Source organism: Ostrea edulis, chromosome 7 (assembly GCF_947568905.1).
Source record: "Ostrea edulis chromosome 7, xbOstEdul1.1, whole genome shotgun sequence".
NCBI classification, from domain to species: domain Eukaryota; kingdom Metazoa; phylum Mollusca; class Bivalvia; order Ostreida; family Ostreidae; genus Ostrea; species Ostrea edulis.
Genome location: NC_079170.1, coordinates 31,083,165 through 31,109,676, shown reverse-complemented (window position 1 = coordinate 31,109,676; position 26,512 = coordinate 31,083,165). Strand labels below are relative to the sequence as shown.

Sequence of the window (26,512 nt, the reverse complement as noted above, 5' to 3'; positions counted from 1 at the left end):
AACGGTGAAGATAACGAACAGTGATCAATCTCACTATTCCCACAAAGAATATAAGATTAAGAGTAGAACAAACACGGGCCCATGGAATAAAGACGTTTGGCAATATGATTATCAATTTAATGTAAAGAAACAATGCAATATGACTTTGCGTTACATATCCGCAGCTTCAACGGAGTGTATGAAAATTTACACCCAGATTGCTGAACAATCAAAACATATCTTACGAATTACATAGGGATACAGATACTAATAATGGAGGAATGTAGAGTATCATCTGCTGTGTTTATTGATCTCACGTATCATGTCCTTGTACACTGATCATTGATCGCTCCATGAATAACGCCTTTGTCAGTACTCACATACAAGTCAGCTTATCCCACCCTAATATAGTCAATACGGGCTATTGGCGCCGAGTATCTCCCTTTCTACGATCTCCATTCGCCCAGTAAATAAAACTCAAAGTCATCGTACATTATATGCAACCAACGTTTTACGACTTACCAGACACATCCAATCAACAAAATCGTCACTACAATCTCATCACTAAAGTATCTAAGAGCATCATGATAAGTATAAGACTCTTATCAAATTCACTTATACCAGCCATATCACCAGAAGCGTTCGCATCAAACACATCCCTTACAATATATATATATATATATATATATATATATATATATATATATATATATATATATAAATCATTATCAGAATTATTTACATCAGAGTCATTTGTAGACAGAAATGTTCACTGATAAGCATCCATATCTACACATAGCAGATGATTCGGTTCATTAAGATCTCCCTTCCTCAAGGTTCAAAGAAATTTTCCTAATACTACATTCACTATCACATCATCTCCAGTCTGTACTGCCTGTTTATATAAAGAATACGCCATATGTCTACCATGATTACACTTGCATTATATTTCTTCATTTAATTCATGATGTCACACAGTCAGTTAAAATACTCCATACTCTACTAACTAATTATATCATGGAATGCAGATTCAGTAATGTTTCTCTTTTATATCATTAATTGATATCAGACTCCACGTCTTCTCGTTTTTCATCAGATTTCCTATCTTTTGCTGTTACAATTTCTATACATTTAAGTTTGCCCCTGCTCTCAATAGGTCGTTAACTATACTCATGTATCCTCTATTCTTGGCAGTTGTCATTGGCAATCTTCCATATCTGTCTCGTAAATTGACATCAGCTCCTGCATTTAGTAGTTGTTTTACTAATCCCCCATGTCCTATAAAACAAGCAGTCCCTAGTGGTGAGTTCCCATTCCCATCCTGCATATTGACATCAACCCCTGCTTTCACCAACTCTTCTACAACCCTTAAATGTCCGTTATAACATGCAGTTCCAAGTGGTGTTCTTCCTTCTTTATTTCGTAGATTGACAACGGCCCCATTCTGCACTAGCCTCTCTACCACACGTTCATGTCCATTAAAACATGCTGTTACCAGTGGTATATCCCCGTCTCCATTCTGCAGATTGACATTAACCCCCGACTTCAACAACTCATCCACCACACAGTCATATCCTCTAAAACATGCACTTACCAGAGGGGTTTTCCTACGTCCATCCTGCAGATTAACATCAGCTTTCGCCTGCACCAACTTTTTTACTATATTTTCATATCCTCTAAAAGACGCCGTTACCAGTGGTGCTTCCCCGTTTCCATTCTGCATATTGACATCAACCCCTGCTTTCACCAACTCTTCTACAATCCTTAAATGTCCTTTATAACATACATCGACCAGTGGTGTTCCCTTCTTTCCGTTCTGATGATTGACATCAACCCCTTTCTTCACCAGCTCCCTTATTACATTTAAGTGCCCCCTGAAACACGCAATATTCAGAGGTGTTTGTCCTTTGCCATCATGTAGATTGACACCAGCCCCCCATTTCACCAGCTCCTCTATCAAACTTGCATGTCCTTCAAAACATACAGATCCAAGAGGCGTATAACCATTTGCATCTTGTTGATTAACAGGTGCCCCATCTTTTACAAGTTTCTTCACCACATTTAAATGTCCTTTAAAGCACGCAGATACCAGTGGCGCTTTTCCTTGTATATTCGTCAAATTGATATCGGCCCCCGATTTTAACAACTTCTCCACAATATTTGCATGTCCTCCAAAACATGCAGACAACAGTGGTGTATTTCCGTCTCGATTTTTTAGATTTACATTAGCCCCAACCCTCACCAGTTCCTCAACCACTGTTATATGTCCTTCAAAACAAGCATCTCCCAATGCTGTTTTCCCATTGTCATCTAGCAGATTGACATCAACCCCTGCGCTCACCAGCTCCTTCACCATTCCCAAATGTCCTCCAAAACATGCCGTTATCAGTGGTATTTTACCAGTTTTGTCCTGAAGATAGACATTAGCTCCCGCTCTTACTAGCTTCTCCACCACATTCAAATGTCCCCAAAAACATGCAGTAACCAGTGGTATTATTCCTTCATTTGTCTGAAGATTGACATCAGCCCCGGCAGTCAACAGGTTTTCAACCACAATAACACATCCTCTTTCACATGCAGTTACCAGTGGTGTAGACCCATTTCTATCCTGTTGATTGACATTAACGCCCGCCTTTATCAGCTCCTCAACCACATCAATATACTCTCTTTTACATGCAGCAATCAGTGGTGTTTTCCCGAATCCATTATGTTGATTCAAATTAGCCCCAGCTCTCACCAATTCCACCACCACGCTAGCATGTCCTAGCCCACAAGCAGTTACTAGTGCTGTATTTCCATTTTCTATCTGCAGGTTGACATCAGATCCCGCCTTCACCAATTCCTTCACCACACTAAGGTGTCCTTCAAAGCATGCCGTTACCAGTGGTGTTTTCCCATTTCCATAATGGAGATTTACATTAGATCCTGCCTTAATCAACTCCTTCACCACACTTACATGTCCTCTACAACATGCAGCATTCAGTGGTGATTTACTACTTCCATGATCTATGTTTACATCAGCACAAGCTTTTACTAACAACCTCACAATGCTTACGTGTCCTTTATAACACGCACTTATCAATGGTGTTGTGTCATTCTCATTCTTTAGGTTAACACAAGCACCTGCCTTCACTAGCGCCTCCGCCACACCCACACATCCTCCACTACATGCAACTCCCAGGGGTGAATTCCATGTGTCTTGTAAATTGATATTAACCCCCGCCTTTACGAGCTCCTCTACCACCCTCAAATGTCCACTTTCGCATGCAGCTACCAGTGGGGTATTTCCCCTATCATCTTGTTGATTGACATTTGTATCCGCCTTCACCAATTCTCTCACTATACTCACATGTCCTACCTTACAAGCGACTGTCAGTGGTGAACAGAAAACATAATCTTCATCATACTCACTTGTTTTTTCAATTGGATTTTTCTTCATCTGAGACAGAATTAATTGGACTGTTTCTACATCACCGCTGTAACAACCCAATAGAAGTAATCTGTTCTGCTCCAATGCTGAATCATGATATAAAGGCGGGTATTTTGGTAGCCTATTTGTAGTACCTGCATATATATACTCCCTATTTTGTATAGAAGAGTATCCGTTTCCATGTTTGGAAATCATGAATAATTCACTGGTTTCTTTGTGTTGTTCAATTAGTCCTACAATGTACTGTAGGATCTTATTGTGTCCATAGTAAATCACCCAACTGATCACTCTCACACCCTGTGTTGCTACATTCCTCCTCGTATTCACTAACAACCTCTGTCTATCCCTTTCATCACTCCACTGATCCCAATTCTCACTCTCGTTTAGCACACTTGCTTGTTTTCTCATTATGTTCTCGACATTTTCGTGCTGGGAAAGAAATAAGGATTTTAATTCTTCGTACGACTTTGTCTTCAGCTTGGCAATAAAAGTTTCGCACATCTTTTGTTGTTTTAAAACATTATTCTTAAAAACATCATACAACTCCATGCTCTGTATGTCTCTATACAACCTCTCAGCTAACAGTGCATACTGGTCCTCGCGTAACCTTACACACAGATCAAAAACTTCCCCACTCTCACTGTTTTCATTATTGCTCTCTTTGCTTTCATCACATTCATCTCCTCCCATATTTTTGTCATTGGCAGTCTTATTTTCCTTATTTGATTGATTATCAACTTGCTTCGTCGTCCCTTTTCCAATACTTTTTTCAATTCTTTGTAGTTTTACAAAATTAGCAATATAACTACTACTCATGTATAACAATATTTGGTCAGGAAACTGTTTGCCAAAATGGTAGGCACATATTTCATACATGGAGTCATGAATAAATGAGAATTGGCCTTCAATACACTCTTTCGTATATGTCCCCTTCATTGCTGATAAGGCATCCATAAACTTGAATGTATCTGTATTGGCCTCCATTCTACATTTTTCTAACAAATTTCTTTTTTTGCCAGCAAAACATGTACTTTCAAAAGCATCTCCTGAGAGACAATTCCCATTCATCATACACAAAACAAGAGTTGCATAATTTAGTTTGTTATGAATTTGCATATCACCAAATTCATCGATTATGCAATGAACAGGATTCATGAAAAAAATTTGACCTAGAACTTTGAATTTTTTTTCCTTTGAAAACAATTTACAGAGAAGAGGAAACATGCGGTTAGTTAACACCGGCAATGAAGGCGACAGTAAATTGACATCTAAACCATACTTCTGGAGAATTTGCTTCTTGTCATTCTCATCTAATTCATTATCAGAACTATGTAACCTCACCACATTTACGTCTTCGGTAAAAAAGGATTTGTATGAGTGTATCTCATTGAATACGGTCTCTCTACATGTCATCAGAGTTCTAGACTGATTCATGCATGGAGTTGTTAGTTTTCGTTTATAATCTGTCAACACTTCTAATTTTGTGTTTTGAAGACCAAACATCCCAACAACATCATCAATAACAAAAACCTGTGGAGTCGAAGGATTGCCATAATCCTCTAGTTTCTTGATGTCCCTGGTTGGTACAACTTCATAGCCTTCCTCCTGGAGTTTGAGGGCGATGTGATGAGCTGTGGCCGACTTTCCAGATCCTGGTACACCAACAAGTGTTACGAAGGAATGATTTCGTACTTTTTCCATCATTGAATGAAAGCTGTGAGTTTCGTAATAAAGCTTGTTTTCCTCTTTCCATTCCCTAATTTCTTTGTTGTACTGTTCTGTAATAACACAAAGCAAATGTCAAACAAATGTCACAATGTATTGTATAGCAACAATTTCAAAATATGGATTACTCCATTTACATGATCAAGGCACACACTTACATTTGACTTGAACAATCAACAAGGGATGCTTACGCCTAGGCACCTAATCCCACCTCTAGTGTGGCCAGGGGTCCGTATTTGCAATACATACAAAATGGTACTCTCTACGAACCCATTTACTTACCAGAGGTGGGATCAGTATAGAGAGGTGTATACTTTTCTACAGCATTATCGTTATATGAATCAATGTAATAGACAATACGTGTGATCTATATAACATTTATTTTCAATGCATGTTGCAGTCTCCTCCTACTGTTTTGACAACGTACTAAAGTCTAAATGCAATATCGGTTATTATTATGTGCATCGTCTCATGTCCCTCTCCGATGTATTCATAACATAATAGTACTTATGAATGGTAGTTGAAATGTGAAGTCAACATAAAAAGATGAAAAGATGAAAATAACGTACAGCTTTGAATTTCACAATTCTTATAGAAATACAAAATTAAAAGCAGGACCAACACGGCTCCCTGGACATACTAGATATGGCATCATGTACCTGAATATGCATCCCCTGTTGACCCTTCATACCGCTGTGAACCCATTGATTGATTAAGCAAATGGAATAATGAAAGGGTGAAGGTAACGAATAGTGGTCAATCTCATAACTGGTGTAAAGAATTCATAATTAAGAGTTGGGAAATACGAACCCCTAGATATACCAGAGATGGGATCAGGTGCCCAAAAGGAATAAGCATATCCTGTCGACCGGTCACACCGTTGAGAGCCCTATATGATCCGTAGTATAAAAAAAGAACGGACTAACAATCGGTATGAAACACGTCAGGCAGCATTTGAACCAATGAGTTTGTATTCATGAACTAGCTCGTTATAATGGCCGTGCAATTTGCAAAATGCTGTTTTTTACGAGACTGTGGAATCCCCTGTAACATTTATTTGTTTGTCAGTGTCCTGCTTTTATTTGAAAACTGTTCATAAGCAGAATAAGCTCTTGCATATCGAATCAGTTGATAGACATAAATACCTATGTAGGTGAGAATTGAATATTGCATCATAAAGATGCTCTCAAATGAATCATGGCGCCCTCTACAGAAATAAAGCAAAATATATCCATAAAAAGTGCTTCATATGGACAATGTTCAATGAAAAATGTTCAAGAACGGATAGACCTTTATACGGATACCTAGTTGGCGTCCATACATTTTCATCGAGTTCGAATTTTTTTTACGTATATACTTTGTCATTCGATAGCGGTAGTAATTAATGACAAAATATCACGACACTTTCCTCGCGATGCAACTATACGACCAGTACGTCGTGACGTACTTTTATATTGTGACGTCATATAGTGCAAAGGTGAAGATAACTAGCAGTGATCAATCTTTTAAATCCCACAAGCAATACAAAATAGATAGTTGGGCAAACATGAACCCTTCGATATACCAGAGGTGGGATCAGGTGCCTAGGAGCACAGCGGAGTTAAGGCGTCCCGAGTAAAATAACAAGTAATAACAACATATTCATATCAAAGTAAAATTCTTCCAAACGTCGAATATTTTTTAGTAAAAATCGTTTGTCAATACATAAACAAGCATCGGATCACGTGAGAAAATCCTTCGCCTAACTATTACGTCGTCATACAAGTGACGTAGATCTATTTTTATCCCCTAGACGTTTAGTTGTTTATCCCCTCGGCACAGGTGAAAGATGTACTCAAATCATTTGCAGTTTGGGCTTGATATATCGACATTGATATGGTGAATTAAAAAAGTGATAAGGATCGGTACAATACCCTCTCAAATAAAGCAATCTCCATAATCTCAACTCAAATATTGGGCATTTTCCAAATTCACACCCAAATCGTTTGTAAACGAAGCAAAATATTCTACCTCCGTATCAAAATCCTAAATCTGCAACTAATTACCTTTAAGAATATGCCTTGATCGAAATAAAATATCGTCATCTTTCATCTGTGCCGAGTCGATATGTACATGCGTTGGTTTTCTTTATTCCAAATGACTATTCACATCGGGAGCGATTTCAATGTCACAAAATAATATAAAGATTATTTTACAGTCTTTCGTGCACACTATACATAAAAATATGAGACATATATTATAAAAGAAAATTGGGGAAAAATCATCTGACAGATTTAAACATACAGTTTGAACACTAGATAACGGCAGTAAACAGCGATAAAATATTATGACATTTTCCCCGCGATACAACTATAGACCCCATGTACGTCGTGACATACTTTTATATTGTGACGTCAGATAGTGATAAGTGCACAGAGGTACATTTTTTGATGTTTGTTTTAACTTTACTCAAGACGCCTTAACCTAAACTGGTTCCCCGCTGATTGGTGCTACACACAAACAACGGGTAAGCGGTACTTTGGTTAGCCCAAATGAGCCGATTTCATTGGTTAGTTGATTTTTATGTCTCACTAGAGATATTCCAAATGGTAGAGTCGTTGTAGTTTAATAATGACGTCAAAGTCTACTGTGCTACGTTACGAAGTTTCGCGCTTCATAGGCCTACTTCACTGTATATTCCATTCTCTACCCAGAGTTCCGTGCGCTACTCGCACTACACCCAGAGTTCCGTGCGCTCCTCACACTATACCCAGAGTTCCGTGCGCTCCTCACACTACACCCAGAGTTCCGTGCGCTCCTGACACTACAATACCTCTGTCAACGGCTTTGTACAGAAATCTTGTAAAAGTTTTTAATATCCAACATTTATGTTTTCGACTAGATATTTAGTCTGACTATGAAATGTTTTTGGTGCACTTAAATTGATGCTTACTGTAAATTGTTTAAAATCGCCGTTTTCTGATCCTAAATGTGGAACTACTTCGTAACATGCGTGTGAATGTAGGACATCCACGTGGTAAAGATTTGAATGTAAACATGGAATCAAAAGCAAGAAAGGCTGTAAAAATAAGATAAAACTTGTGAAATAAGAGACAAACAGCTAAATGGTAAATTTGTACTTATTAAAGTGCCAGTGGGGTATGAAAAGAGCCTGATGTAATCACCTGTTACCAGAACTTTTAAACGGGAAGGAAACGGAGAATGACTGTTTACATCATGTGATTATATTGTCACGTGATTCCAAGCGTTGACAGAGGTGTATGTGAAGCCTGCGTAACGCGCCCTCTGGTGAGAGAATGTGTATATTCGTAACGTAGTGTAGTCGACTGTGACGTCAAAGTTAGCGTCTTTGTTGTTTTGAAGGGAACTCTCGTTATACGCGTGAGATAACGATACAGCCCAAATCCTGGCTGTCAAAAATTGGCGCTTACCTGTTGTACCCGAGAGAAGCGAGGTCAACAGGGTACCAGTTTAACCTTAACCCTGCTGTGAGGAGTAAGCATCCTCTGTCGACCGGTCACACCCGCTGTGAACCCTTTATCTTGATCAGTTAAACGGGGTAATCCGTAGCCAAAATCAGTGTGACAAGAACGGTCTATCAATCGGTATGAAACACGCCAGACAGCATTTCACCCAATGATAGGTTGTATTGGCAAACTATATCGTTATAGCGACCATGGAATTTGCAAAATGCTGACTTTAAACGAGACTGTTCAAACCCCTGTACCATAAACTTGTTTATCGGTAGCTTACCTCAATTTAAAAACTGAACATACGCAGAACAAGCTCTTGCGTATCGAGTCAGTTGAGAGATATAAACACCATATGCAGGTGATAATTGAATACTGTTACATGAATATGGAAAGATGACAATGAAGATACAATTGTAATGTCTTGTATTTCAAGTTCACTGGGATATATTGAATCGACATACAAATAAAAATGATTACTGCTAATAGATACAATGCATAACGTCGTCTATACATCTGAATGTCGAGTTGAAGTTCGCAGCTATAAAAATTTTTCTCATTTAGGAGCTTTTGAATAAAATTTGCCTCACAAGAATATAACAAGATGTGTTTGTGAAACACAAATGCCCCCGATAATGCCCAATTCCGAAGATGATCAAGGTCACAAGGACAAATATCTTGGTACCAGTAGAAAGATCTTGTCACAAGAGATGCTCATGTACAATTTGAAAACTCTAATATTTACCATTTAGAAGTTATTACCAATGTCAAAAAAATAAGTAAAAGTAGGTCAAATGTCAAGGTCAAAAGGTTTAGTACCAACGGAAAGGTCTGCTCACAAGGAATACTTATGTGAAATATCAAAGCTCTATCACTTACTGTTCAAAAGTTATTAGCAAAGTTAAAGTTCCAGACAGAATGACAGAATTACTGGATCTCAGGGGCATAAAAACAGGCCAGCTACTTAAAAATAACCTACCCTCATGGCACACTTTCTAAATACTTTTGGAATTCATATCATTCAACATAATAAGCAGATGTTACAGAGCAGAATCAATTGATGGCATGTTAAAACACAGTAGTACATACCTCTCACAGTTGGAGGGATTGCTGATTTCATTAATTTCTCCACTTCATCTAAACAGAAATAAAATGTGCTATACTGATTAAATTACGATGGATAACTAATACTATTGTAGACATGCTTACATTATACATAGTTAGAACACGTAGATGCTCAACTTTTTCGGTAACTTTAAAATAAAATCGCTACATTACAAGAGATGAAAATTAATTCATAGGTTCAACACCCACAAGGTGAATAATTTCATGTAATGCTTTATTTACACATTTACACATTTAGAGCCATGAAGAGGAGCTATTTCGTGATTGCTGCGAGAAAAAATAGAAACAGGACGTAGAAGACAAATAGTAAGTGGGGAAAATGATTACAACATATATCAGTACAGAGAGAAGAGAGAAAGACTTTTGCTTCATACTTAGATAGTTTATTGAAAGTAGATATTTACGGCAAATTAACAACTCAACTTATGACAAATGGGATGATTTCAGTTTCTCCATCGTCAACGTCCCATATTTTTGTAACAATATTCCATTATCACCTACACTGGTTGTTTATATCTCTCAATTCTTATTCGATACACAAGAGCTTGTTCAGCCTATGGTCAGTTTCTAAATCGAAGCAGGCTACTAATAAACAAGTTGATGATGCAGGGGTTCCAACAATCTCGTTTAAAGTCAGCATTTTGCAAATTCTACGGTCGTTATAACGATCTAGTTTGCCAATACAACATATCATTTGGTCAAATGCGGTCTGGCGTGTTTCATACCGATTAGTAGACCGTTCTTGGCACTCTGAATTTGACTACGGATAACTCTGATTAAGATATAGGGCTCACGACGGGTGTGACCGGTCTACAGGGAACGCTTACTCCGTCTAGACACATTAACAATATTCCAGTACCCCTAGCTTATGGTGGTTATGTCTCTCATGCCATTTAATGTTGGGATTTCACAAATCTTATCGTTGTTATCACGATTTAGTTAGCAAATACAATGTATCACTGAATGCTGTCGAATATGTTGTATACCAATTATTAGATCGTTCTTCACTTACTGATTAAGGCTACGGAAAACGGTTTGCTTAATCAAGATGAAGGGTGCTTATCATTTTTTTTTATATTTTGGAACTCCGTATCCGACAAAATATATTTCACTAAAATTATTTGTATACCTAAATCTACAACGTTTACTCTCGTGGAAAAACCTGCTATATGATAGATACTTGATAAGAATGCTTTCTTTGACATTGGAAATTGAAGGTATGAATTATTAGCAATTCTTAATAAATAAAATTCATAATTGATTGCAAAAGCCATCTCTTACATGTAAGTTTGACTACTGTTTCTTTGGTTTTCTGATCTTCAAGAACTTGCTTTCTTAGTTCATATTGTAAAATGCTGACACCCTCGGGGTCCATCGTTTCATTTAGTAGATAGTCAACTTCTGCCTCATACTTGTTGCCGTTATTAAGGAAGGTGTCCAGATCCACCATGGCTGTTCGAATAGTGAACCAGATTGAAACAAATTCAGCATGAGACAGGGATGGACCTGACGAGTGTACACACTGATTCCGAACCAAACGAATTCTTTCAATAGTTGCAGAGATGGACGTGTCGTTAGCGTCTGGGTCATTAACCCAACCTTTGGAATGTGGTGGTATGACGGCAATATTTCTTAAGAGTGTATACAATAAGGAAATGTCCATATCACCGTAAAATCCCGTGTATCTTGCATTTTGAGGTAGAATGAGATTTTTCTGAACTACTGTCAGTTGCGGAAGCTTATGTCTGTTTCGTTTGATGACGTGAGGAAATGTTATTGGTGGGACATAGTGACGCAGTGTGTCACGCAGCCCATCTGTACAGGGACCCAGTACCACACGGCAAGCTCTGTTAGCGTTCGTTGTCTCTGGAGTTGAAGTGTAAGCAGAACTTGCCATTATTTCAATGAAGACAGGTCTTAATCTACGAAAAATAAAACAACATAGGTTTCTGAACATTGAAAACAAACCAGGACAGCTTTCTTCAGAATCACACATCACTTTTATAATTCGTGAAATCATGCATTTGTGTGTTGCTTTTAAAAGGGAATTATGATATTGATCACTTTTCGTTATCACTTTTTCATTAACTCACTTCCGATAAAAATAGCATCATTTCAGAAATGTGTGCTTTTATAAAAGTACTAATATAGTGTATGAGAGAGAGAGAGAGAGAGAGAGAGAGAGAGAGAGAGAGAGAGAGAGAGAGATGTGAATCGCATGGGTATGACTGTGCAATTCTTCAGTTTCAAATTAAAAAAAAAACACGAAAACGTAGAGGTAACGTAAAGTGATCAATCTCATGAAAACAACAAATAATGCAAAATTAAGCGTAGGGCAAACACGGACCGTTGGAAACACTAGTGGTGGGATGAGGTGGCCAGAAGGAGCTAGCAATCCCTATTGACCGGTCAAACCTGTCATGAGCATGAGCACTCTCAGGTAAACAGAGTAATTCGTAGTCAAATGAGTCTGTATAGAATGGCCTACCAATTGGTATAAAACACGTCAAACAGCACAACATTTGACCTACATGTATTAGAAGGTTGTAATTGCAAACTAAATCATTATCACGACCATAGATTTTGTGAAATACTGACTTTAAGCGAAACTGTTGAAACCTCTGTAAGATCAACGTATTTGTCAGTTGCCACGTGGTCAAATGGTACTTGACGTGTATCATATCAATTCATAGTCTGTTCTTTCTATAAGCAATGCAAAATAGAGAGCTGGGCAAACACGGACCCCTGGGTATACCAGAGGTAGGATCAGGTGTCCAGGAAGAGTAAACATCCCATGTCGATCGGTCACACCGGCATGAGCCATTTATCTTGATCAGGCTAACGAAGTAATCCGTAGTCAAAATTAGTCTGTCAAGAACGGCCTAACAATCGGTATGAAAAACGTCAGACATCTAGGTTGTATTGGCAAACTAGATCATTATATATAATTATGTAGTTAAGAAACAGAAGTCGATTCATTTATGCGCAACATTGTAGTCTAATCACATGTTGTATTCAAATTTATAAACACAACTGTGTTTTACATAATATATGTAGATAAGAGACACCACAAGGTATTTCACATCTGCTTCGTATTTCGATATTTTATAAAATCAAAATAATAGCTAAATAGAAAGACATTATATTCTAATTAATGGTATATCAAGCATTTGTAATTTCCCCCTGCTCATTTTGAAATATACATGTATTTGTCAATGGGGATTGCTTAATCCGCCTCTCAAAGCCAAACAATGTGCGTCACATTTTATAAGATGACCCCCGTCACATTACATCCACTTCAATAAGTACGTTTGGGTTAAGGTTATTTTGCTACAAGTTTGGAAGAGTCGTCTCCAATCATCAATCACTTCCCAAACTACTGTCTTTTTAGAACATGATGACATTCTATAAAAAAAAAAAAAAAAAAAAAACCAACAAAAAAAAACCAACAAAAAAAAAAACAACAACTAGCAAACAAAATAGGAGTGTTGTCTAGATTACGTTCATTCTTGTCAACCGAGTTATTACAGATTTTTTTTAATACAATGCTCTTTCCTCATTTTAGCTACTGTTGCATTGTTTGGGGCAATATAAAAACCAAGGACGGTCTTTAAAAGTATGCCAACTTCAAAAGCGAACTGGTAAAGCGATTTTAAAGCTGTATGATCTGATGACCATACATTATTTTTGTACATAATTACTTCCAAGCAGATTAATTAGTGTTTAAAGTTATTAACTTTCCTTTAATTACGTGCTTGAAAACATTTACTTGTAAACGAAAACAGTGAGAAGATTATTAAGAAAGTGAATATAATGTGGTACGCATAAATCATCCGGAACACCGGTGCTTGTCGGTGGAAGGCCCGAGGTGTTCCGGATGACGCATGAATTACTCACTTGGATCACCTCGGTCGATTCCATCTAACCTCGGATGCATGATGTTTTTCGCCATAATACGTATACATTGACGTACAACAACATGTTTAACGTCACTGATTAACTGGAACTACTGCCGCTGTAACCGTGGTGGCGGTCGCTGGTGACCAGGGTCGCTCTTAATAGAATATATAGGGAAAAGAACGACTCGGATCACCGGCTTCTGCGCATGCGTGGTATTTAACTCGAAGCGGTGCCCTACTGGTTTTAAATCCATAGTAATAATAAACCCCCTTCTCAGTTTTCTGTTTTGTATGCACATCATAACTTGAAAGATACAAATTAACTTGTATTATCCAACTCCAAAATTGATATTTTAATGCATAAGATTTCTGAATTATGTCTAAGATATCTAATAACGAATAAACAACTTGAAAACAATGGCTGTTTATTCAAAGCATATTTACAATAGTGTTATCTCCATAACAATTCCTAAGTCATCTTTTATATTTTAATCACATGATAACAGGTGTGAACAAGGCACAGCTAGACGCCTTAAACTTGGATTAACGTGCAGGTGTAAACAATTACCTGTAAATAAAATAACACCAGGTTATTCTACCGTGACCAACCTTCGTAATCATAAGTACAAATACCACTCGCCCAATTTACGAACAATACGTAGGCACATATTCAACATTGTTTTATTATTTATTTATCTATTTTGCATAGTATGTTTCTTCTCTCACCCTCTTTTATTTCAAATATATTTTCTGATTATCTGAATTCAAATTATCTCCGATATGCGAACAACCACACATCTACTGTATACAACTTGGAGGTTTACTTTGGGTGTTTTTGTACAAAAGTGGAAGACTTTCCTATTACGAGATAATTCTTTTTGTGTTAAAATTTAACCAACTAGACTCTATATACATGTACATATAGCAGGATCGTGTATAGGAACCAGCAGGCATGAGGGATCGTGCCATCCTTCTTATTCCCAATAAAAACCATAAGACAACAAAACTAACGTCTGGCGGCTTTTTCGTCTTTATTTACCTAATATCTATTTATTTATTTTCATCGTCAACGTATATCTGTTCACTTAATGACTTATGCGCCAACTATAATTGCTTACAAAGGACACGTTTCAGTTTCACGAAATTAGTCAAAATAGGATTCATGTTTGGTATACGGACAAAAAGTCACAAGATAAACGTCACTGGACAGAAAGTCACAAAATATGTAGAAAAGTCACAAAAATGACTTAGCAAATGAGACCCCATATATACTTTTAAGATAATAATAACAGGTGGTACCCAAATGCTCACTAAAGCTGTTGTTCAGACACCAGACATTTCTTACAGTGGATAGGAGGTACAAGGGAATACATGTCATCATTATTGATGTTTGTTTTGCCACATTTAGCACCTTCAGTTCATTATTAAATGTTCATTATCAGATAATAAGAAATGAAAAATCATTAACTTGTTTATATATCAATTATTATATGATAGTTCACTTACTTCTTGTTTTGACAATGATCTGGAGTGAAAGGAAGTCAACCATAATTCTGTCATCAGATTTTGTTTTGACAATCATTACATGTAATATGTAGTATACTAAACCAAATGATCATCAAGCTTATTTCATCGAAATAAGAAATCTCTCTTTTTAAAAATCAAAATGATATTTTACAATAAATATGATAAAAGGAATAACAATTTTATAATTATTATCAAAATCGCATAGAAAATATAAAGTTTGCATATATATTTTCTTAAACTTTACAAAAAGAACAGATATGTTTTCAAATATATATAAAAAATCAATAGTTTTTTATTTTCTTATAAAATTGTGACTTTTTGTCCTGTGCCATTTTGTCCTACTGTCATAAAATTTCTTATTGTAACTCTTTGCCCATGGTCATATTCGCCGAGTCTTTTGTAATTTGTAAAGCTGTAAATGGTTTGAAAGGTACATAATTTCAGCACAATGTATATATTAATTATGACTTTAAAAGTTGAAATATTTTCATGATCCTGGTTCTAATTAGGAACATTTATTTGAATCATTTTTTATATATCATAAAATTACAATTTTCTTATATCAAATTCATGACAAGGAACTACGTAAAAATGAGCAGTACTTTGAGTGAATCTCATTCTTTGCAGTCAGCCAATACTATGATAGGACTGGCTTCACGAGTATGTACAAAAGCCACGGTATCGACGTCCAGTTGTTTAATATCATCATGAAAGCTGCTGTCTTTGGATCGTCTTTTGTCTCGCGTCTCGGAAGATCTACCGAAGCAGACCCGAGAATAAAATATTTTGGAGTTGGTGGCATGACAGCAAAGGAGCCAAATCAAACCTGCCTGCAAAACCTGCTTCAGTATTCCCCTGATCGAGTTTTCATTCATCTCGGTGGAAACGACATTAGCGTTGACGGACAACCTAGGAAGGTGGCTGAAAACGTCCTACAACTGGTGCAGGTCCTAGAAGACAGCGGAGTTGGAACTGTTCTCGTGGGACAGATTCTAGACAGAAATAAGAAGACCTAGGGGAGGGGACTCATCCCCACCCCCTCTAAATCCGCAACTGCATAGATATGTAGACTTCTTTATATTTTGAATTAAGGTATGCCATGTATAATGAAAGGATAATGAACAATTTTGAAGGATTTAGATCAACATAAATGTTTATTGTCAAATAATGATGAAAGTGAAGCAGATGAAATTCACATGACTGGTGAATGATTCGAAGCTGACATTTTTGCACTTAAGACTTTTTAGAAGAGTTGTCTGCCCTGCTAAATAAGAAAAATCTAATTTTCTAAAAATGTGTGTGGTCAATGATTAATTTTATTTCATATTTTCATTAAGAGAAAGTGTATGTAACTTTCTACCAAGAGATTTGTATGAAACTATAACTTCTTTTTAAAATATTGTAATAAAACATGCTTCATATTTTGTCAGAACTGACTAGAGTATGGTCTGTAAAAGTTGCACAAGGTGAAAATGGGTGGCGGTTTGATTTGAAATAGCTAATTTAAGTGTAGTTTCAGAATTCGGGAGAGAAAAAAATGGGGAAAATAATTATTTTGAATTAATTATGAGCGTCGGTGTCTGGGGTCGCTCTTCAGAATGACCGTTTCATATGTTGTCAGAACTGACTAGGGTATGGTCTGTAAAAGTTGCACAAGGTGAAAATGGGTGGCGGTTTGATTTGAAATAGCTAATTTAAGTGTAGTTTCAGAATTCGGGAGAGAAAAAATGGGGAAAATAATTATTTTGAATTAATTATGAGCGTCGGTGTCTGGGGTCGCTCTTCAGAATGACCGTTTCATATTTTTACTTCACACAATCCGAAAAAAAAATTACTTGAATTACATGTAATGCATTAAGAGAATTACACAATTTGAATTTATTTAATACTAATAATAATGCTTTGATTAGATAATGTACAAGAAAGTGGTAGTTAAAACAATTATGGGGGTCACTATTCATGGTGTAGAAGGTAATTTGAAAACAGCAAAATTACAACTTTATTATTTTCAATGGATCCATAATAATAAAAAAATTCAGCACAGCATGAAATTCTGATTGGCAAGACATTCTTGAAAACTTTGGTTTAAAACTTTTGTTTTCACCTTTTGAGCACTGACCTTTTCTTCATTATTGTTCAGGCCAAATAAAAACATGTGTGGTTACAGTTAAACGACAGTCCATAATTTTTACCCCCGACCCTCAACTATCTTTTTTTCCCCGGTTTTTAATATTTCCTAAATTCGTTACCATATACAAATAAAATACACGCCTTTTTCAAGATTTTCTTTTATGAGAAGGGTTAACTTTATTTACCACTATATATAGGTTTTTGGCCCATTTTCCTTCAGGTGAAGCTTTAAGTTCTTTCATAGCCAATATATAGATACCGCTCAAATGCTAAGCTGTAAACACTTACAACAGGCCATCTAACGTTAGACAGAGAGTGACATAGAACTAAAAAAAAATGCTTAAATACACAACTGAGCTATCACCCTACTTATTTTTGAAACAGTAAGAAAGATTTAAAAACTTGGAAGGGTTTGAAAACTGTAACCTGGGTGAAATATGACAACATGATTTTGGCAAATGCACTGATTTTGTTCTGCATTTTTATTTTTTAAATATATATATATATAAGTCTTAGAATTGTAAACACTAGGGTGATCCCTACCAATTTTGATAAATATATGTAAATGGTATATGCAAGGGAGTGACGATAAAAGGAAACTGTTTCCATCTTAAGTCTATAATAAAAAAGAAATTAAATATCATTCCTACATACCAACACTATATTTCAAGGGATTGTAACTGAAACCACACATAGTATTTTATTTCGTCTCTTCATTTTGGCTTTCTATAACATTTATTTTTATTCATTCCAAATTAGATCATACTTTTTACATTAAACACTGAAATTTTTTAAAGCTTCATTATAATTGTTAATGTTTTGTTTTTACTTACTAAGAAAATCTCAGGACTTTATTTTTCATTTGGGTTTAAATTTTTATTCAAAATTATGGCTCATATGAGGATACCTCCATGTGATATGAGCTGGGCAATGATGTCACAAAATTACCTTCTTTCTTAGTCTTATTAAAAGAAGTGACATTAGCAGACATCCTCGTATTGTAAATATATATCTGTATCTAGTTTAAAAAGAACGCACTTTCACATTATGACCCCTGGTCTACTTTTTTGGGGATTGAAAATGTTATGGTTTTGGCAATTATTTAATTAAGGAAATCAGAGGTCATGATTTGAAAAAGCTTGAATCTACAATACCTGAGAATGATTCCATATTAATAAGACTGATCACTGTTTGTAAACAAATTTCTTTATTCCTCCTATCTAAAACTAAATTGCCCATTGCCAATTGTGTTCCTCACTTACCCCTGGAGGGTTAAGATTTGAGCAAACTGCTTCACTACTTGAAGATGCTTACATATACTTTATTGTAACTATGAATAATCATGACTTTGCTGTTCTTGAGAAAAAGATTTTTACAGTTTCTTCTTATGTATTTGTATGTAAAACTTTGATCCCCTATTGTGTCCCATTCAACACCCGGGGGCCATGATTTGAGCAAACTTGAATCTGCAACTATGTCAGGAAGCTTTCATGTAAATCTCTGCTTTTCTAGCTCAGTGGTTCTTGAGAAGAAGATTCTTAAAGATTTATTCTATATATTTGTATGTAAAACTTTGACCCCCTACTGTGGTCCCATTCAACACCCGGGGGCCATGATTTGAACAAATTTGAGTCTGCAATATGCCAGGAAACTTCAATGTAAATTTTAGCTTTTTTGGCCCAGTGGTTCTCGAAGATTTTTAAATGAAACCCACCCTATTTTTGCATTTTTATGATTATCTCCCCTTTGAAAGGCTCATGGCCCTTCATTTGAACAAACTTGAAAGCCCTTTACCCAAGGATGTTTTGGGCCAAGTTTGGTTGAAATTAGCTTAGTCGAAAATGTAAAAAGTTTAGACAGACAACGGACAACAGGTGATCATAAAAGTTCACTTGAGGTTTTGATATTTTGATATATAGCCTATCAAACTCCAGTAAGATGAGGGTGATACCAGACAGTCAACATTAGAAAGTGCACTGTTTCAAAATTACTTGTTGAGATATTACAAATATGCGTGATGCTGTTTTATAACTGACCTTTAGGATGTTTCTTGGTGTTTGAAATTAACCATAGACCGAGTCTATGTCAAATGGCACTGGTCTATAACAATTGTAATTGGGATATAACAAAACGTATATGTTAATTTTCTTAGTTTAAAGCAATTGAGTTATCCCACAAGTCAACGTCTGATAAACGTTATGAGGAAAAGAGAACACTTTTTTGGAAATGGAAAGAAAATATGCTTTATAAGTACTTTAAAAGTCAATAAAAATTTATAAGTACTTTAAAAGTCAATAAAAATGTTTTAAATTTGTGTTATTTTTTTCAATGTTGCGGTCTATGCCAATTCGATGAGGTCTATGTCATCTAGTTTTGGCATAAACCCAGTCTGTACTAAGTTTTAAACGAATTTCGAAAACTGCTTTTCTGTTACTTTAATTCAGAAAAATATACTGACAACACGTCACACCAGCATATTTCTTTTCTGTTTTACCACACCCAAACATATAAAAGACTACAAATGAAGGGAAGAAATGCATTAAAATGCACCATTTTAAATCATTCTTTTTAAATGGGTTAACCTCCCCCCAAACCCCACAGTAAGGTATAGATTTGCCACTGTATTTGAGTGCAACCTGATGTTATTAAAGAACAGACGTAGCTCAAAAATTGCAAATTCACATGAAATTATGCTACTCTACAGATTACTTCGAAAAAAATGTATAATTCAAATCCAACAAAAAAATCAACAGACTGATTGAAATGGATCACAGATTAAAATGTATCACAATGAGGGAAATTGGGATGTTTTGGAGAATTGACAAATTCAATGCAGAAAGAATTAAAAGGATCAGTAAATGATGTCATAATACTTACCCTTTGACCTCTAAATATCAAGGGTCTACCATATAGACATTTCATGCAAATGATTATGCACATTTTTACTGTATGCTCGAGAATGTCCAATATATAGGATGTTCTCTATTTGTTTTTCACAGGGTAAATAATTCATATTGTTCATTCCAAAGATAATTGATTATTGCATTAGTATAAATTTTCTTCTGGCATGTTTTCAAAGAAATGAATTTAAACTAATTTCACGTGTTTTGAACTACGTGAAGTAAATTATTTTAATGGGATATGAACTCCACATCTCCATTCTTAACATTAATTCAACATAAATTATCCACTTTTCAAATACTGAATGTCTGATATATCATCATTGAAAAACACTAGATATATCTATAGATATGATGTTTACCTAGAAATGTAAACCTGAGTCGGTCAAAAACAGGCACCTATCTTTTTAGTCAGGTTAGTGTTACATAACCATGATAAGTTTATTGGATTGGCTAGTTGTGCTTTGTGCTCATTTAATTACAAATGAAAATTAGTCATGGAGCTTGGATTATTCTGACCACAAACTATGTCGAAAATCTGCTTTAAATTCATAATTCACAAGTAATTGCGCAAAAAATTAAAACTAAATACCTAAGCATTTCAACACCTACATAAAAATATTTCATTGACATAGCTGATGGCTTTTCGATATTAAAAAACACAATAGAGGAAATTCGAGTCACAACTTTGTTTTGAATTAAACTGGTACAGTGTGATCATGATTCGCATTTATTCATACTAGCAATTAAATCATAGACAATAAAAACAATATTATTTACTTTTTCTTTTTAAACCACTATCTTACTTTCAAGGTATTGTTATCATAATCATAATGATATAAATCAGTCGAGACTCGATCGCTCGAGTACAGGACGACATTGGTGGGATGTCGATCTCGATGATTCTTGCATGTAAAATGAATAATTATTAGTAAGTTTCTGTTGATATTTTTGCTAAAGGAGCTGCACTAGTTATATAATTTAATATATTAGTTAAAATGCACGTCTTCTTATTAAAATATGTGCATAAATGAAGTTCATATGCCGATCACAATTTCAGATGTAGAATTAAGAACCAAAGCATTTTCTGGTTTTTAAAACAAAATAATTCAATAATACCAATTGTTTTATTGTCTTTTGGTTTTTTTTCATCACCAAACTTCACACTAATTGCTGATTACAACCATATAAAATGTTTACAATTACCTATGGGTCGAATTATGCGAGCGTCGAACAGCAGGGCTACCGCTATATTTAGAGCGACCCTGAGCACCAGCGACCGCGATCACCGCTACACCGCTCCCGCGAAATACAGTCCATTTTAAACATAATATTTAAAGATACTCTCAATGTTTGCAACTACTTCTCTTTGAGATTTATGGGTTTTTTCTCTCGAAATAGAGTGCAGTTTTCTTAGGAAAACTCGATAAATTCATTAAAAAAAATATTTTGATCACTACTTTCTGAATGTGGCAGTATTCCGACAGAGCAAATCGACGACCGCATTACAAATGTTAGGCGTATATACATGTATATCACTTACCGTCATACATCCGACGCTAGATGTAGGGTATCGGCATCTACCGTAGTTTGCCGAATGATAAATTACTGTCTATTAGGCGTCTATGAATAGCCCCATGCGAGTCATGGGAATCCCAACACGATGTATTAACTCGGACGCAACTGTATGATTTTAAGACTGAAAGGGTGTAAAACAACGAATTACTAAGAAGTATTAAATATTTTTATCTCTTTTAAAGTTATGGCACGGTACTGTTGTAACAAAAATACATAGCTTTACACAGTAAGATCACCGATGATTTGAAAGTTTGAATTGCACACATGACTGTCACTTGGAATGGTCGAGTGGCGGTTGTTCGTAAACACCGATTGAAAATCAAGTGATTCTGGTTCAAGCAGGTGAAATAATGTATGACGTTTTATACAGCCTCATAAATACGTACGATGATTTAACAAGGTGGGGGAAAATTGTCGAAATTCGGACCATACAACTTTAAATAGATAAATCTAAACACGAACAGAAATGATGCGAAAAGTTAGATGGCTGCATCTATCTGACTATCTTGTATATAGAACTATCATTATTGTCTTCAAAGTTTTACATGGGTTAACACCTAATCTAGATGTTCTTTCAGTATGTTCATGAAATTAGCTGTAGATCTACATGTGCCAGATTAAGTCAAAGTATTTCATAATATATCTAGAGGGCAAATACATAATATTTTAACAGATCTTTTACAATTTATTGTTCACAGTTATGGAATGATATGCCAGAATTTTTAAAGTATTACCCAAAATTGGAAAATTGTAAATCCGCTTATTTCAGATTTTATTTCACCCTGGAATTTAAAAACATATAGATTTGTTTTTGTTTTCAGTTTTATGTATGTAGATAGCGTATGTATGTAACATACCTTTATATACTAACTTTCATTGTAACGGTATAATGCTGCTGTCTTTATATATGTTTTCAGCACCACAATGTGAACAAGTGTTTAAACTAAATGTAGTATCCTGTATAAATAAAGGGCATTATTATCATCATCATAATAGTTATTAGATAGCTACTGAAATTGGTCATGTATTAAATACACATTTTCCGTGTTTCATTCCGTACTCCGTTCTTCCTTTTAGCAATACCCCGATCGCGATGGTTACCCGTATATAGTTACAATAGATACAGTACTGTACTAAAACGTTGCCCTGGATAATTGTTATATCTAAAATATACAAACGAATATAAAACAAAATATTAAATGGGAATCATGAATATAAGATTTTAAGCGATTTTTTAAGCACGCGTAATTACCCTGATGTCTGGAGTACCTGAGGTACCGTATCATATGACCACTGCATATTTAAATATAGATAGATGGATGGATAGATGGATGGATAAATAGATAGATAGATAAATAAATAAATAATTAGATTTATACCGAGCGAAGCTCGGACGGGCCGAAGGCCCGTCCGCGAAGTAAGGCTCTAAAGGTAACACGTATGTAAAAGAAAAAAGTCAAAATCAGCAAAAGAAAAGAGATAATCTCTATATACGTTCAGTGAAATTTTCGTGATCCATATGGGCGCCGCCATTTATTTTTTCATTACCTGCTTCAACAGTTATTCGTGTTTTATTTTGAATGCCAATAATATAAGTCTCTAACGTGCAATTCGTAATTTAAGCACTCATTTTGTTCAAAGTGAATAGTATAATTATCATTGTAACAGGTTTTAGCAAATAAATACATATAAAACCGTAATACGACTAAATAGATGAACGAGTTCATGAGTTTCTGTGAATAAGAGTATACGATAAAATTACGGTTACTTTTTTACCATTTTGAATTTATTGGTTAAATTTGTTTAGTTTTAACGGCCTTTTTCATTGCATACGGAATGTATTATTGTTGTTTATAATTGTTTGCTTTGAAAAAGAGAAAAAAGTCGAGGCTAAATGTGACGTCAAAATGCACAGTTTACGTCGCCTTGCGTTCTATTTCCCGCGTTCAATGAATAGGCGGATCATGTAAAACTGTTGTCCCCATATAAACTCCTTTAATATTGAGATGTTACTGGGTGTTTAGGGCAAGGAAATTTCATTCAAAATATATTTTTTTAAATGAATCACAATCTACCGTACTTAACGGAATTATGATTACCATTCGGGACACGGAGTTACGTACATGCTTCGCTCGGTCCAACGGTCACACCGTATACATATTATATGCACAGTATCCAACAGTAAATTAATACCTGTATACTTGTAGGTGAGTGTCTTATGCACAAATTATAAAGAGTTTTGCTGGTACATATACATATTTACCATGATTCAAAACGAAAGTAGGAAAAATCGATACCCGATGAACTAAGGGTTTAAATCCATTCTTTTCTCTGCCTCTTCCCACATTCTGTCAATGTTCAATAATCAGCAATTCGCAAGAAATGAATTCACGAGATTGAACTTACATGTTTACCACTATGAACGTGAAGGCCAGCAATCCATCATATCAGGAAGTAATTCCTACAGGTGTTGCTAAAACACAGAATGAAAAACGGGTGGAATGGACTACATGTATATGCATTGCTCCATGGCGAGTTCAGCATTTTGTAAAATCAAAACAGGGGGAAAACACGGACAATCACGTTCAGTTTATGAAGTTATTTGTCTTTAATAAAATGAAAGAAGAAGGAATGGTTTCAATATGAAATTGACTGTATGTTTTTAAAATATGAAATTGTTGAACCCATTGATATTGTGTCTTCTTTTGTTTGGCCGACCCCTATTGGGCCACCCTTAAAATACAAAAATTTAGAATTGAAAAGTTTGGTCTGTACCACATCTCGCTACTATTTTTAAGTCACCCATCAGAGTCACTCAGGTGGCTTATTGTCGTTGGTCTTCGTCCGTCGTCCGCTAGCGGTTTTTGAAAACTATAGTGCCAATTGTTACCATTTTGGTGCAAATCTTTTTTGGAATAAGAGGAATGCAAATTGTGAAATTCATTATCTTGCCCCCCCCCCCCCTCCCCTCCCCACGGTCTCATGTGTGCATAGGCGAAAACTGCAACAAAATGCCAAATTAAAAAGATCTACTCCCACACATGTTTGAAAATCCAAATGCATAATTATGATGTCCATGAAGCCCTTTACCAAAATGGTGAAATTCACGGCCCCTTGGTCAGGGCTTCAGTCTCTAGGTAGCATGGCAAATGTGGCCAATTAGTAAAGCCATGTTGAATCTTAGAAAATATTCTTCTCTACTCTCAGACATGTTTGAGAAAACCTAAATGCATGGTTATGATGCCCACGAAGATCTCTACCTAAATTGTGAAAACCATGGCCATCGAGTTAGGGGTTTAGGCCCTAGGGTGGGGCTGATATGGCTCTCTAGTGAAAATGTATCAAATCGTAAATAGAAAATCTCCCTTCTTTACTTTCAGGCATCTGTTAGGAAAAACAAAATGCGTGGTCTATGTAAGGACTATGGTATTCAGGTGATCGTTAAGGCCCGTGGTCCTCTTGTCTAAAGGGTAAAATTTAACCGTCTCCAAAAACAGTGAGTACACTAGTATTATTAATCTGAGTTCCTCCATTGCAATTTGGAACTTAAACACAGCCTCCCCATTCTTTATCAAAAAATATGTATTCCATGTACATGGTGACTGCAGTTTGGTGTAAACACTCTGTGTTTTTTTTTCCAGTTGTATTAAAACGAGTGCCTAATCGCTTTTTGTTGCTGTCATAGGTTGGTCGTATTACAGTGTACATAATGTAGCCTTTTATTATTTTTATGTTGGTGTACTTGTATGTTGTAACTTTCTTTTAGGTAGGTGTAATCAAAGTTTACCTTTTCTTCATGCCATCTGATACCCTGTAGTTGAAATAAAATATAATTGAACTGACAATATAAATTAAATTTCAAGCCTAAATATCACAAAGAACAAAGTCAATTTCAATCAGTAAAGTTTGCAACTTGATATTTTCATTTATACGTATTTAATATTTTAACATCCTTGACAACGATACATTTAGTGTAGCCCCAAAACAATTTCCTTTAATTTCGGAGGTGACATCAATTTTGAATTACGATTTAGAATATCTTGATGATACAAAACATATCAAATAAGTATCGAATCTCTGATCAGAAATGTTAATGTACCGACTGCATTTATTTACAAGCGACAACTGCAATATATTCGTTATCAGTGCAAGGATGGTTTGATATTAATCTCAAATCCAAATGACATGTTTCTAAATTCATCACAATGATTAGTGCATGGCTCCCTACCTCCACTGAGAGCTGCATCCCCGAGTGGCACACACTGAACGTGAAGTTTTCGCCGTTTATTTGACGTGGAATTTCGGAAATCATGGAAGTACATGTCGTATCTGCTACAGCGTTATGTGCAGAAACCACGCGTATTAATTAGTTATATCACATAGAGTGGTAGAATAATTGAAAGTTTCACCTAATATCGATCGAGTTTACATTCCTACGTGTGGTTCCCGAATGTTGCTGAGGTGCTCACCTACATGTATTTCTAGCACGAACTAGGGGACGGATATCAGTAAGCGAGAACATCAATGTGTTCCGTCGTATGTTAATATAAGACAAGTTTTATCTCTATAACTGTACCCAAGCTAAACATGTCAACTTATCTAGTAAAACACGCTTCGAATTCCGTACCCGCTAAGGTTACTATCCCACACCACCAAAATAATGCATACGATTCAGTATTATTGTCTGTAAGATAGAGAAGTTCTAGGATTTGAATTAAAAGTTTGAAATATTTTTAAGAACTTTTTTTC

At 35.7% G+C, this 26,512-nt stretch overlaps 1 protein-coding gene across 1 annotated transcript; it reads right to left on the bottom strand.

Annotated features, from left to right (window-relative positions):
- Positions 1-753: 753 nt before the first annotated feature.
- On the bottom strand, positions 754-26,218 carry LOC125657060 (uncharacterized). Its single transcript, XM_056143956.1, has 5 exons — positions 25,551-26,218; positions 24,061-24,236; positions 11,011-11,651; positions 9,694-9,741; positions 754-5,187 (listed from the first exon to the last, which is right to left on the bottom strand). The coding sequence occupies exons 3-5, from the start codon at positions 11,624-11,626 to the stop codon at positions 1,103-1,105; spliced, it is 4,749 nt and encodes a 1,582-aa protein (XP_055999931.1). The 5' UTR covers positions 11,627-11,651; positions 24,061-24,236; positions 25,551-26,218; the 3' UTR covers positions 754-1,102.
- Between the last annotated feature and the right edge of the window lie 294 nt (positions 26,219-26,512).

What these genes read in the sequence shown, in the direction of transcription:
- LOC125657060 (XM_056143956.1), bottom strand. Translation starts at nt 11,626, where the DNA reads ATGGCAAGTTCTGCTTACACTTCAACTCCAGAGACAACGAACGCTAAC. An exon ending in AACAGTAGTCAAACTTACAT is followed by an intron (nt 9,742 to 11,010) that starts GTAAGAGATGGC and finishes ATTTCTGTTTAG; the next exon opens with ATGAAGTGGAGAAATTAATG. An exon ending in AATCCCTCCAACTGTGAGAG is followed by an intron (nt 5,188 to 9,693) that starts GTATGTACTACT and finishes GTGTTATTACAG; the next exon opens with AACAGTACAACAAAGAAATT.